Here is a 15,545-nt window from a genome sequence, read left to right on the forward strand (position 1 = left end):
AATTACTAGGAGGTGGTACATTTGTATGATCTCAATTCGACTAAATGATTGATTCTCAATGATATACTCACTCTGGCAAAAAATAGTCAATATATTTCATGACAACTTCGCGTACGGGGTCCTGTTGCTTGCCGGATATACTAGGATATATATCAAAATCCATTTTGCTATTGTTGTTGTTATTACTTCCAGAATCGGATTTCATTATAGAAAAATAAAAGTTGCACAGGCGTATCTTTCGTGTGAAAACGTTTAAGATTTACGGCGTAGGAGAAATTACCTCCCTTAAGGAAGATACTGGATATTACAACAAACTATACCAGTACAATTTTACTGGATACACACTCGGATATTTGCCAGGGGTCATCGGCACACTCAACGGGGGGTTGCAACACTAAAAAAGGCCTAACCGAGCCAACTTTTTAATTATATTCATTTAAATTTTCACATTCAAGTAACAAAATGTTTTATTACGTATTTCCGCCCGTAATTACTCCAGCTTAGTTTTACTTTTATTTTTTATACAAATTCAAAAATTGCCATATCTCAGCACAGTTATGTATGTATGCATTCCTTCTATTGAATATTTTTGGCAGTTTTTTGAGAACATTTTTTTTACTGCTTTCACATGTTAACTTGGTTCACATATTTCTCATATTTCAACAACTAATGTTTCTTTTTTGTAAACTGTTGTTATTTGCTATTGCATTAAACAACGACCGAAATTTATTTAAAATGGGCACACGACGACGTGTAAACGGTGGTATGCAGCAATAAGAGAGCACACGCTACTCTCTAAGTGATTCAGCGCGCGAACGGCCCAACAGCTAAGCGGTTCGTATTCAGCTCATTTGCTGAGTTCCTCTCTTTTCGCTCACAGAACGATGGCAGAGCGTAAATGATAAAAAAAAAGCGCGCGAGACATAAAAGTAGCAACTTCTTCGTTTATGCTTATATACATTTGTATGTATTTATGTATATGTATGTATATTTAAACAAGTTAGGCAAAAACACTAAACGCACTTAATAAACTTAATTTGACAGACATCTTTCTATTCAGACGCTGCGCAAATTTCTCTGAACTGCTTCAGTTTTGAATCATTTCCCGTACCAGAAAGCTTATTGTTTCTAGCACATTATAAACAACAACAAAAATTTGCACTTATTGGACATTTTTAGACGCAACAACGGAAATTGTCAACTAAAACTCCTCGCGTGTGCTTGTTTTTCGTGTTTGCAGGGCCAGAGCTTCGTAACATAACTGAAAACTTTGAGCGACTGCTGCTTCTTGCTGCTGGTATGTACACATTTATTTCTGCTTCGTTGCTGTTGTGTCTGTGTATTGTGCTGAATAAAACGCAGCAGCTCCACACAACACCAACAACAAACGCACTAACCTCGACCAGGTTATAGCTTTTGGCGGTGGTTGCCTTTTAAAGTACGGTTTTTTTGCTTCGAAGCTGAATGTTTGCAGCGTGTTGATGTTGTACATTACTGGTGGTAAGATCTAAACGCAATCAGACCTAACCAAGCATTTATATGAGTTTAGTTACATATTTAAATATGCATATATACATATGTACATACATATGTATGATCATTTGTATTGTATTTGAAAAGAGGGCAAGTACACAGCAGCGACTGGCAAACAAATATTTATGTCCATACATATGTACATACATTTGTGATTTTTGTTCTTCTATTTGTGTTTGATGTTAAAATACATGTGCATACATATGTGTATGTTGTGTATGTATTTACATTAGTAAATATGTATGTAGTTATGCATACATCTGAATGCATGTACATATGTATGTATGTTAGTTGGACATCGCTCTCTCACTTAACCGCTCCGACAGAAAAGCAACATGGCTGCTGGAAGCTTTTGCTGAATGCAGTTTACGGAGAGGTAGATATAATAAAAGTCAGCCAAAGAGAGTGAGAAAGAGAGATTGAGGCAATATGGCGTTGGCATTTAAACTATGGTTTTCCCAGACAGCGACAAAAAATAGCTTTAAGCACTCAACGCTCTTGTGTAGCATTCGAATCAGACTATTCGCCACGTTGTGTGGGAAATTGTGGCTCTGAAAGCGTAGTCCTTCAACTTTCATCTACTTACTATACCCACACAATGAAAAAATGGCATGCTTTATGCATCGTCATTCATGGACTGATGTTGCCGTTAATCGCTGCAGCGCAGCTGTCTGTGGTCTCCCATTGGGAGCACGCAGTCAAATCAGCTGTTTTACGTTGTTCTTATATTTTTATACCCTGTGCCCAAAGGGTTAAAGGCTATATCAGTTTTGGGCGAATGTATGTAACACACAAAAGGCTGCGTGGCATGATCAGCATGACAAGACGAGTGGATATAGCCATGTCCTTATGGATGAACGCAAGGATTTTTGAAGGTACAAGAGCTAGAATTACGAAACTTGGTATCCAGGTTCCCCTAACCCATAGGATAATTTTTAATGTTAATTTTTTTCTGCTGCAGAAGTTGTTTTATTTAAATATTTGTTTGTGGGGTGGGTACAGGGTATTTAAGAGTAGAGCCCGCTGAACTCCAGCATTTCTTTCTTTTTGTATATTTACTGTTAGGCTGGTTGGGGTTTTGTATAATAATTAAGAAAAACAAGAAGAAAAGCTTAAGTCGGGCGCCACAACTTTGTTTTTTATGTTTGGAATAATTATATGTATGCTTAAATTGAAACCAGTCGGGCAAGCGCGACAGTGAAATACCCTTTACCCAGACAAACTTTAAGCACTGAGTTATATTCGCCCCTAGCAGAAGCAAAAAGAAGAAGAGCGAATTTGATGCTGCAGTTTGCAGGCGTGTTATTGGAGTGAAATTGTTTCCCTAATACTTGTAGAATTAACTTTTAATTCTTTTCTTAGGATTCGCAAATAATTTGAAATAAAAGTGGACAATTGTATAAAGATTACGTGTGCCATGTTTGGTTTATGTATCTTTTGAAATGTGGATAGTATTACCGAAATTCTGTAGCGGGAGCGGGGGAGGAAAATCAAAAAATAAAATAAACTCGTATAGATTAGGGACAAGGAGCGTCTCCATACCAAGTTTTATTAATGTGTGCTTAACCGTTTCCGAAATCCAGGCGTTCACCCAGACGGATCGGTTTCTCCCGTCATGTTGATTAGGAATATATATACTTTATGGGGTCGGAAAAATACCTTTTTCTGCCTGTTACACACTTTGGACAAGCCTAATATACACCCTTTTTAACCTATGGGTACAGGGTATAAGAAAACCTTGGGTGTTTCTTGCACCGGTTAAAAATCTAACATCCCTAGAAATCGTAGAACAGTGTGCTATGATTTATTTAAAAGCTGAAGGAGTTCTCTTTTAAATTCAATTCGTTCTTAATAAAAATGTCTTTTATGGTTCCGAAAAAGGTCGGATGGCCGCACTTTGCGTCGTTAGTTAGTACGAGATTCAAAGCTCAAACAAATAAATACATTGATTCATAAATAATGTACACATAAATATATTCACATCTAGCGATCTTTTCGAATTATTCTGCAATGTCGTGAGACACACTCGCACATGCCTGGTTTCAGTAATCTCTTTTGAGTGACGTCATTCTTTGTACTGTGGTTTTTCAATGTTTCCCTAGTGCGCTTTTTCAATTCGTCATTCTCAAAATTGTAAATGTATATTTTTATTATCTATGTACGTCGGGCGCAGTGCTGTCATTTCAGCTTTTCCCCCCGCTAGATCCGGCTTTTTTTGAATGCGAATGAAAAAATTCGAAAATAGCGGGTTGCGGGAATTTTAGCTTGAAAAATATTTATTTAGTCTTTTTCTAGCATTACCTTATTTTTCACCATATATTGTTTTCCTTATCTTTGTCAACACTTAAATATGAATATAAGCAGTGACCAACGACTTTCGATAATAAAATCTATCAAAATTACCTCCAGCCGTTTTTTTCTTGTTCGCTGTGTTAAGATATGTCTAAAGTGTATAAACAAAGTGTTCGCGAAGTGGAGCGGGTCTTCAGCCGGTGAACTTAGTTAAATCCAAATTAAGAAATGGAATGAATTGAAATACGCTTAACTCCATTTTGAGCTTAAGTTAGGTTTTTGTAAGCAAAATAAACCATATTCATAATTATATTAATTAATTTTCAAAATATCCCTGTAGAATTTTTAGCTTGATTTTAATGTGAATTTTCTATTATTATTTTTACAAGAATCTCATATTATTATTATAAATTATGAATTAAGAATATAGAATTAATATGAAAACATAAAAACAGATATTTCCTTAAATTTAACCAAGAAAATAGTGTTTTTAGTCGGATGGTTTTTTTTTAAGCTTAATTTGCCTTGGATTTAGCTTTTTTTGGAATCTAGCTGTTTTTGCCCAAAAAATAATGACAGCACTGGTCGGGCGAGCCCAGTCTAAATTCACGTAGAAATAGCGTGATATTTTATTTCCACTAAATTGTTGGAGCAGGTGGTGAGAGCTTTTGGGAGCAAAATAATTTAAAACTGAATCGGCAATAGTCAAACCCTGAAGCAAACAGCCACATTCTGCCGTGACATTAACAGTAAATGGTCACTGCAGCGTTAATTTCGTACTCTCAAATGTGCTGGTATACTTATAAACATGTATACACAAGGTGTGTTCCAAAGTAAACAGGACTTTAAAAAAAAAAAACAGAACAAATGGCTTTTTTCGGCAAAATCACGATCGAGCATGTCGAAGTGTTTTAGCTCGTTGGCCTGTATGGCCGCCAGTATGCCGGTGCAAGCCTTTTGAATGGCCTCTACGTCTGCATAATGCTTTCCTTTCATGGGCAAATGCATTTTTCCGAAAAGGTAGAAGTCTCACGGTGCCATATCAGGTGAATACGGCAAGTGGTTAATGGTTAAAATGTGATTTTTGGTGAAATAATCGGTCACAAGCGTCGATCGTCTGAACAATTTTTGGTCGTCAGTCAATTTGTGCGGAACAAACCGTACACACCCACCTTTCGTAAGCCCAAATGTTCGGTCAAAATGCTATAAATCGATGTTTTGGAGATGTTCAATTCCATTTCCATCAATTTCAATGATGATTTCGGCTGATTTTTGATGAATTTACGCACAGTTTCGATGGAATTTTCGGTGATCACGAATTTTGATTGGCCCACATGTTGATCGTCATTTATGTCCTCTCGATTACTTTGAAAACGTTGAAACCACTCGTGCACTCTGCTACAGGATAGACAATCATCGCCATAAACTTGTTCCATCAATTGAAACATTTCGGTAAAACTTTTACCAATTTTAAAACAAAATTTAATGTTGGCTCTAGCTCTAGATTCAAAAAGTCCTGTTTACTTTGGAACGCACCTTGTAGTTCGCATATATGCATTAATATGGATTTACTATTGGTACTTAGTGTCGTGCTTCAGTTTTTGCTGATTGAGAGCATTATGTAAACATGAAGGAAAACCTCAAGGCCAAATGTTCTTAACAAACAACAAATATCTTTTAAGAATGTTAAATTTACACATATCTTGCTGAGTCCTACCAATTTTAGGTACCCCGTTTTCTATTAATGAATAGTGATATTACTTCGTACACAGAAACATAGCAATTTATCAAAATCCATGAAACAAAGCCTTATTTTTAAATTCTATTATTTTGTTATTTAATAGGATCGATCGGTCAACTTTTTTCAGTGTGATGATAAAAGTAGAAATAATAATGACAAAATCAATTCCTGATTTTTTTTTGCTGAAAATATTACTTTTTTTCCAACCGAATCACTTCCTTTTTTAAAACAATGAAATAAATATTCACAAAGGCATGGTCATTTAATTGTAAGCTACTAAATATAGTTCTGAGAGTTTTCTCAATTTTTGTTTTACACGACTCTTTATGTCTACACGAACTCGCGGGTGCACGCTGTCCTACGATGGGTCACGAACAAATATGGCTCATGCGTCACGTCTAAATAGCTTGTACTTGGGCGTACCTTTTCTTGGTGTAGTTTTTCTTGCATGTGAAAAATTTAAGATTTTGTACCCAGTGGTAGAAATTTATAACACAAAGTTTTGTTTAAAAAGAGTAAATAAATAAACAAGCCTCAATACCTCAGGCCTCCCTTCTTTATTCATTATTAAAGTATAACAACTAAGTTTAAAGATCGGTTGAAATATTCAGTTCTTTGGACCCGTTTAATTTTTTGGAGCTCGAATTTGTCAAAACTGGCCTTATAGAGAAAGCGTATGTCCAGCTTTTTAAACTCTTTATGTTTTGGCAGTATGTTGATCACTAATCTGTCAGGATAAACTGTTTTTTATAAACCGATATAAATTCGATTGTAAAGAAGTAAAAAGTGAAACTTGGCATACAGACACATAATAACTAACTGAAGGCATTTGCATACGAAATTCCAAGAATTACGGGAGTTAGAGAAAATCGCGATTTGCATGGGAGAGGGGGTGGGAGGGAAATTCCAAAATGCACATTTTCTGCGTATTGTCATAATGCATCTGGGACTTAAATTTGGTGTCCGTAGGTGTCATAGTCTCCGAGATATAGGCGATTATACGAATGGAAAATCGGGAAAACCCCCATAGGGGGGAAGTGGGGGGGGGGGGGGAAATTCAAAAAAATTAAATAAACTGGCACAGCGTACACATATAACGCATCTTTGTGCAAAGTTTGGTGTCTCTATCTCTTATAGTCTCTGAGATCCAGGTGTTCATACGGACAGACAGACAGACAGGGCTAGATCGACTCGTCTCGTCATGCTGATCAAGAATATATATACTTTGTGGGGTCTGCCACGCCTCCTTCTGCCTGTTACATTTTCAGCTCCCGCAAACCTAATATACTCTTGTACATTTTATGTACATAACAATTAGTCGACAAACTCATGTTTTCTTATTTGGGTATTTTCTGAAGATGTTAATGAGATATTGTTGTAAACTGATGTTATTTTTGCAGCGTAAATATATATTTACACATGTTAATTGCTTTGTTTTATAAAATTGAACACTCCCATCAATTAGCATATTCCGTGGCAATAATCAACCATACAGGCCGGGGTAAAAATAATTTTGTTTTTAACGTAAATATGTATATTTATAAATATATTATACATACGTTATATGTATATTGGGTTGGGGAAAAAGATATCAATTTCTTTCACAAGTAAATAATAATAATCACAAGTAATCTCTATTCAGTTATCTACTATTGTTTCAAATTTTATTTTAGTCGGTCAATTCTAAGAAAAGTTATTAGCAAAATGTTCCGGAAGTTTATCGGGGTACAGGGTATTTCACTGTCGGGCTTGCTCGACTGTAGCATTCTCTCTTGTTTATTATTCGTAAATTATGGGTTAAAGATTACTGCTTAGGATTATTTGAAATCGTTAATTTTCCTGTAACAAATTCTTGATATGTTTACTTATTCGCCAGATAAATTATGTTATACATGAATCGACATACTGATTTGACGTTTGGGAAAGTATGGCTTGACTAGAAAAAAAGCTTTTCACCACCGTTAAAGCAACCATCAATCACACATAACAGTGTAATATTATATACTTTATTATATAGTGAATTCCATAGTGGAATTCCTCTGGATATAGTGTCATACTCATACAGAAACAAACCTAAGATGGTTTAATAAACCCATGTAAATCAACAATTAGGATGAAGTAAATCAAAAAGCCATTAACGGGTTTGCAGATAGGACAAACTGTACACTTAGTTCTAGAATTCACCGCGTACATAGCTTTTGAAATGCTGGACAAAAAAACAAGTGGAGAGCCAAGGTCTTGATATTGCGCTTTTATTCGGCAATTTTAAATTGTAATACAACGTTGACCTACGGCGATTCTGCTGCTTTTCACTTGAATGCCCCAGTAATGGTGTGTATTGAAAGCTTAAATAGATACGAAAGGTTAAAAGGTGCTCGATTTTATTTTAGTCGTGCATTAACCTCTCCCATAAACCGCAGTTATTGAACATGGTTTCTGCCCAAAGTATTGTAAAGTCTAGTCTTATTAGTAGCTCGTCTGCTTAGTCGGTTAGCCATTTCTGTAATTTTCAATAATTAGAACAAAAGGGAACGTAAAAAATTACTATATATTTAGATATATATAAACAAAAAGAAGGAACAAAACGAAAACCTTTGCTGTAATTTGTACGCGTAGTATTGACATAAGATTGTGTCGCTAATAACTTTTCATAGGATGCACTGATTTGGATGAAACATAGGGAGAAGAGGGTAATTAGGAGCCTACATAACAAGTTGTTCAGGCGCTCATATAGACGAACGGACGGATATTTTTAGATCGATTCGTCATCGGAGATGCTACTATCTGCCTGCGACATAAAATGCACAAACCTAATATAATCTTTTTAAGCTTTATCTACAACGTATAACGTTATTTTACGAAATGTGATCGGTCCTAGGTCACATATATAGAATCACCGATGGTTTATAATATATAACATTATCTGCGTATTGATAAGAAAAGTCTACAAACTAAGTCTGGTATCCATAGTTGTTTTCGTTTAACAAATAAACATGCCTATCTATGTATATGTAAATGGAAATATGAAAATAAATAAAATGAAAAAGACTTAAATATACTCATATGTCTTCCAATTTGTTTACTAGTTTTATAGTAAGACAATTAACAGACTTTCGACCCAAATTGATAATAGAAATTGTATGAGCAGTAGAATTTTTATTTCAGCACATACAAGTATTGAGATACGAAATAATGAGTCGCAGTCTGCCTTGGCCACTAGGTTTCTTACTACGCCATGGCGTGGCATATTTTAATCAGATTTAATGAAAATGTTGTATATAGTTCAAAGAATATCTTAATAATTTTGTATTCCTATTTACATATTTTTATGTACTTTTGAGCTTTTGAAAACTTACTCTTCCGTGCTGAACATGCGCACCATATGCCTTTCCAAGTACTGTGGCACGCATTGTGGCGAGGCCGGTGGCGTCTGAAAGGGATTCATCATGGATTCATCGTCATCATAATATCCAGATGAGGTGGACGAAGAGGTGCGCGGATATTTCAGCATGATGGTCTGGAGCAAACTATATTTGTTTTCACAGCCTTTTGATGTTTTTGCTTTGCCTCTGATATTTTCTACCTTTATCTTTATTAATTTTTATCTAATCAGTGTTTTGACACAAAAATCGATAGTAATTATATTCTTTAAATGCACTTTAAGTTGAAATTGATTCGGTATGATATTTGCCTTCTCTCTCTCTCTCTCTCACCATCACTTGTAATAGAATTTCATTCTGACTTTGATAAGCTTGCGTTTCTTGATTGTCGTGTTTATTGTCGCGCCGAGTGGTTAAGTTGTGGGGAAAGTTCACTTGAAGTTAGAGAACTATACAGAATATTTTTCAATCCGAATGAAAGAACTGGTCGATTACTAAATGGATCTAATCGACACAACAGCAGAAGGCTACTAAATGTGAAATTATGAAATTGCAAAATATGCACACAAAAATTATTTAAATACTTGTTTTTTTCCTGCCTTCAAACGAGCTGCCAAATATTTTTGCTTGTAATTAATCAACTTATAGAGAAATGTTTGCTAATGAAGCCCACAACGACAAAGCGCCGCCCGTTTGTTTCGCTGGATTACACGAATGGCCCGAGAATGATTAAAACAGTCGTGCGCGTTTGACAGAAATACCATCACAAACTTTCAGATACGGCTATAAGGCAGCTGATTTGCGGGTAGGTGAGATTTATCTCGGCATCTATTATACAGTGTTGTTGAACGGTATTTATTTTTGCCAAAACGCAGACGGGCAGAGTCAATGACGACGATGGTGACGAGCGCGCCGAAGTGTAAAACAAATTATGGAGGCCCACGTCGAGAAAAAGATTATAAAAAAAAAATGTGAGGCAACTTAAAATTGGTACCACAATTCAATATGTTTTGTGTTTCGCTATTTTTAGCATTCGTATACTTATGTGTACGTATTATATGTACGTATATATTTATTTTTGCGTGACTCAAGCGTGCTTATGTATGTACACTTCAATTTTTAATAGTTGGCGTTTAATATGAAAAACATTTTACTGGGCCTACCGTACACACATATTCACGTAGTATGTACTATATATACTATATATACATTCGAACTAAGCACTTGGCTGCGTTAAGTGTGTACATAAATACCGCCCGTCAGAATTATCCAAACACATAGGTAACAAGTCTTCAAAACACAAGCGTAACAAGGTCAGGGCCCACACCGCACACCGCACAACACACACCAAACACCAAACACCACAGACACGACGATTAAGGCACATCAGTTGGCCAGACTTGATATTTTCAAGATCTTCACCTATAGAACGTACATTCAACTTGTATGAATTGATTTTGTTGCTCGTTTTCACCACATTTGCGTCGTCGGTAACGCGAAGTATTAATTGTTTAAATAAATAGCACTACGTATTGCCAGCCAGCGTCTGGCCAAATGTGTACGGCAGAGGCAGAGCAATGCCAGCAGCAACACCAACAATAATATTAATATCAGCGAAAACAAAAAACGAGCTTGTTTTCTGATTCTCTCTCGGCAAGCAAACTCGCGCCGGCGACAAGATTTTGTTTACTGAATTCGAACTGAATACAGATTTTCTAAAAAACTGTATAAAACAAAATATTTACGTACGCTGTCAGCGTCGGCCTCTGCTCCTCTGAGCAGCTACTCAGTTTCGAATCTAGCGGCGCACTGCTACGAAAAGTTCAAAAATAAATTTTGTTGTTTTTAGTTAAGAGAGTCGGCGGCACTAAATGAACGGAATCAGCTTGAACGTGGATAGTCGAGGGTTTTGAAGCAAAGCCATTAATTACACTAGTCAGCAAATGTAAACATTCTTTAGGTATACTTTTATACAATGAACTACACTACTAAATAGTATAAATAGTATAAACTATGCGAAGTGGACGTCTAGTCTATATGAAGACTTTTCAACAAATTGCAAATGCCATATATTCAATAAAATATTATAGATCTGTGTGGAAAAAAGAAATAGTTTATGTTCCGCACATCCTTTGCACCTAATTCCATTCAACAGAATAATAACTATTGTTCCGTACAGAAAATGTTGGATATTATAGTATTTTTTCTGCAAGACGTGTTGACCAGTGTTATTTGCTGGAAGAATTTGTATCGTTATCTTTAAAATCTTATCGCGCATTGTAGTACCCATGTATGTACATATGTATACGCTCAAGTGATCAACATTTAAATATGCCACACTTATATTACATAATCACAGCACTAGCGTACATTTTTTTTTGGTAAATTATACACTTCACTGTGCAATGTAAGTGTATATATACACGAGAAATCGTTTTATAGTAACTACCCGGTCAAAAAAGTTGCCAGCCTAACAACGAATCCACAAAAAATTTGTGAAAAATGATCTTTATATCAACCGTCTTTATGGAACCGTTTTCACCTTCTGTGAAGCCGATTCCCCCTTTCAATTAGTTACTTTGACTTTTCCTTCGCTCCTCTTGACTCCTGGTAATGAATGAATTCAATAACTCGGCTTTATTGTTATTAAACAGCTAAACACTGTATTCAAACATCTTTACGACGCTGTTTGTGTTCCAATGTGAGCAGATACGGAACTTATAGTATCTTCAGCATAGCTTTCTCATCCCAAATCGTACGTCAAGCACTTTTTGAAACCAAGTTGGCGGATGTATAGTATGTACAGTTCGATTTTTTTAAACCATTTCTGGCGTCGCCTAACTTTATTGACATCGAAGACGATCTTGGCGCCCCAATATTTTACTGTTCCATACGAAGAAGTAGACTCCCCAGACAAAAAGGCTTTCAAATTATCAGCATACCGAGACGTCCATCTGTTTGTTTTAATTATCACAACTGCCACAGTTCTGAGGTATCGGCTTGAAATTTTGCACCAGGACTTTTTAAGGGATATACTTGTATATAATTTAATAATATAATATCATTGAAAAGATATTATTCGGTATAGTCTTCAGTTCCTTTAGCGAATGACTTTATATGGCAGGCAGCAGCCAAAGGGAGTCAAAAATGACGAATACGGTGGCTGAGCGATAACCAAAAATGTTGTCTTATACTCGGATAAGCCGTCCAAGCCCGATAGTAATATAACCTGTACCTGTATCTAGGGGCAAAGATTGCTTTTATGGCTATAACTTTTTCATAACTGACATAAATGACTTCAAAGAATCTGGGTGGCAAGTTTGGTTATTCTAGCTCTTATATTCTCTGAGATCCTTGCTTTCATACCGACGGACGGACATGGTTATATCGACTCGTCCTGTCACCCTGATCAATAGTAAATGTAATTTGTGAGGTCTGCCACGTCTTCTTCTGTGTGTTACATACATTTGCACAAAACTAGTTACCCGTTTTCCCTTTTGGGTACAAGGGAACTTAATTGATTTGGTGCGTGTCTGGCGGCCACGCGCTTCATTCCCAAAACATCGACCTTAATTTGTTAAGCATTAAGAGATGTTAAGAGTCTCTGTTATCTGAGTAAAGTTTTCTATTACCTCAGGAACCTCACTGCACGCTTTATGTGACTAAAATCTTAGCGTTCCCGATAGAGCAGAATCTCTAGCTCACTGCAGCACCATATTCAATGATTCAAAAGCCGTAATTGTATTGCAAATACAAAAAATTTTATGTAAACTTGTTCAAATGTTTTCCAATAGCCAGACAACATTTTGGTGTCGGAAGCAACTAGCTGCCACACACCTACTAATTGACATGTGAATATTTCCGTCTATACCTTCCATTTCAGTTGTGTACGAAAGGAATGAAGGTGTTCCTACTGACGGACAGATGGGGCTAGATCGGATCGACTCGTCTTGTAGCCTGTATAATAGAAAATATAGGATATATATAGGATATACCCAAACCCGCTATCCATTTTCATACATACGGGTGCATCGTTTGTTACTCACGGTTCTCATTTACTTAGCATATTAATAATGTCCACTTACCTGAAAGTAAAGTAAGGCCGAATTGGTTAGAATTGAATAAAACGATATAATAAACATTATAAATATAAAATAATATTTATATCATGAAGGTACCCGCATAAAATTAATTTAAATAAGTACACAATTTTTGTAAATGTTTGCAAATGACACAAAAGCTTGGAATGTATGTATTTTGTTTTAGTTGTTTTACCCCAAAGACGTAAAGACTACGAAAGTCGCAAAAAATTAATTGGTTTAATCAGCGCGACGGTGAAAATTGTTGCCAAGAACGTCACCCGGCAACAGAAACGAGCCAAGAAATCAACAGAAATCTTTCCGCCCAGAGTGAATAAATGTTGTTAATGAAATAAATGCATGGACCACCGACTACGGCGCAGCGACTACTACTCGGCGACCGAACCTATAAAGGGAAAGGCTCGCCCAATACCCTGAAATCACGAAAGCCAAGCGTTACGCGAGGATTGTGAGGTGCATCGACATAGAATGAAAACGAAAATTGAATTTTATGTCCGGGGCAAAGGGTCGTCCGTCGAAAGCTGAAAGGGGGACGAGTTGCCGCACAACTGAGTACGAGTGTGTGGGCGATGATGGGACGAGCTGTCTATTTGGCAGAACTATTTCGGGAAATTAGGCAAGCTTGGGTGGAAGTCAAGCAGCAGCACTTGCAGACAGGAAACTCTGATTAGTCAGATATTTGAATATAAATTTGGTTCGAATTTATCGCGTCTTTTTCACTGTCAAAGCACTTGAGTGGCTGTGCCTTTCATAATCTTATTTAATACCCACATTACCACCATCCATGAAATTAAAGACAGAAATAACAATTTACCATAAATCGGAAATCTATAACAAGGGCGACTTAGGAACAAATTTGATGAATGACATCCATTGATTGACATCGGACCCAGTCTCAAAAGAATTTAAACTTATAAAAGCCATTACTTGCTAATTACAGAAATTTTTTAGTTATCTCACACATCTTCAACCACTGATTTTTGAGGTGTTTCTGTTGTTTTATCTATTCGGTTTATGGCCATATCCTCATGCTCTTCATGCTTGTTGTGTACGGCGCAGTTGCTTTCTTTTGGATTTCCTTCTTCATCGACCAGATATCCCACCATGGCATAGTTCGTCCCCAGTATTTGCTCCCAGCGTACTATATAGTCGACCTGCTTTCCATGCAACTCCATTATCCTGATCAGATACAGGGTAAAGTCTCTGCCAGCCACATGATTCAAAGTACCACCCAACCCGAACTCGGATATATCTGAGGATACATCATAAATTTTGCCCTTCAGAGCCACCAAAATGCGACCATCGGACCGCCTCCCATCGAACCCCATTAGCTGCGTGCTTGTTAGCCTTATAGTTGGGAGTGGCGGAAGATCCGGCGCTTTGTGCGGCTGCGCATCTCGTTTGTGGGTTTGCTGCAGTTGGTAGAAGGCGCCGACATAGCCCAGGATTGCAACGATTGTAGCAAGGACAAGAGTAACTATGCTGATTTCGCCAGCCACCTCATAACACATAATCTGTTTGTAAATTGCAAAACCAAAACGTGTACTAATATAATTTGTGAGCTAAGCTTGTGATCGAGGACAATGTAAGGAATGTATTTGACAACATAGCTAACTTCGTTCGCAAGGCTCACTGAATCCACCAAACCGATTAACAATAATAATATCTTAAGTTTGGCGTCTTTGCAATAGTAAACTGCTTTGTTATGGTTGCAGGCTTAAATATATATAATAATATTCTGATTAAGTCGTGCGCGCACTACATGTATCAACAATTATAATATATATATTATATTTACTATATTTACTATAATATAAAGAATCAAAACGAAGTTTATATATCCTCGCAATTATACTTCTTCGCTTTTAAATAAGTAGTATATGAAACAATAATGCAATGCAAGAGTCTTGCCGGCTCAAATTATAAGAACCCTGTACCCACTTAAAAAATTGGTTTTCATCAGAAAACATAAACTTGTCTTTTCTCGGACGCAGGGGAACCTGGATACCATGTTGGGTTATTGGACATGGTTATATCGTTGAATGTTTCTCTGGAGGTAGAGGGCGAATAAACATAGTATGTTAGTAAGTCTACTGATTTTGTTGAGTTCAACTATACAGCACTAGAGCACACAAAATCGGAACCCACAGGACTAGAAAAGTGGAACGTGTAAAGGGTGCGTTTCTGCGTGAAACGCATATTGCCCGCCTCTCTTTTAGTGGAGTTATTGGAAACGATATACTTAGCATGTGAACGGAAGAATACCTATCTTCCGTTGAAAGTATCGGTAATTAAGAAGCCCGTCTAAGGGTCATTCCATCGTGATTCCACAGTGATCTATAATCATTTAAGATTTAGGGTCATTCCCCGGCCATTACATAACGGCAAAAGTTGCAAATGTCTACATTTCATATTCCTTTATTTCCAGCTATTACAGCTAGAGTTGCAAAAAAAAAAAAAACGATGTTGACTGCCGATAAGATAAGATTAATCGTTAAC

The 15,545-nt window shown here is 36.6% G+C and overlaps 2 protein-coding genes across 3 annotated transcripts in view; both read right to left on the reverse strand.

Moving 5' to 3' along the window:
* LOC115628559 (protein bunched, class 2/F/G isoform) overlaps positions 1-15,545 on the reverse strand; it is a 72,419-nt gene that overhangs the window by 19,501 nt on the left and 37,373 nt on the right. The window lies entirely within an intron of this gene.
* LOC115628560 (membrane steroid-binding protein 2) lies at positions 12,884-14,580 on the reverse strand. The gene is made up of 3 exons (XM_030524723.1): positions 14,007-14,580; positions 12,993-13,031; positions 12,884-12,903 (listed from the first exon to the last, which is right to left on the reverse strand). The coding sequence occupies exons 1-2, from the start codon at positions 14,555-14,557 to the stop codon at positions 13,028-13,030; spliced, it is 555 nt and encodes a 184-aa protein (XP_030380583.1). The 5' UTR covers positions 14,558-14,580; the 3' UTR covers positions 12,884-12,903; positions 12,993-13,027.

The sequence above is a fragment of the Scaptodrosophila lebanonensis genome, unplaced genomic scaffold (genome assembly GCF_003285725.1).
Source record: "Scaptodrosophila lebanonensis strain 11010-0011.00,11010-0021.00 unplaced genomic scaffold, SlebRS2 tig00000118-arrow-arrow-pilon, whole genome shotgun sequence".
Lineage (NCBI taxonomy): Eukaryota > Metazoa > Arthropoda > Insecta > Diptera > Drosophilidae > Scaptodrosophila > Scaptodrosophila lebanonensis.

Coding starts and splice junctions, on each gene's coding strand:
- LOC115628560 (XM_030524723.1), bottom strand. CDS start 14,557: ATGTGTTATGAGGTGGCTGGCGAAATCAGCATAGTTACTCTTGTCCTT.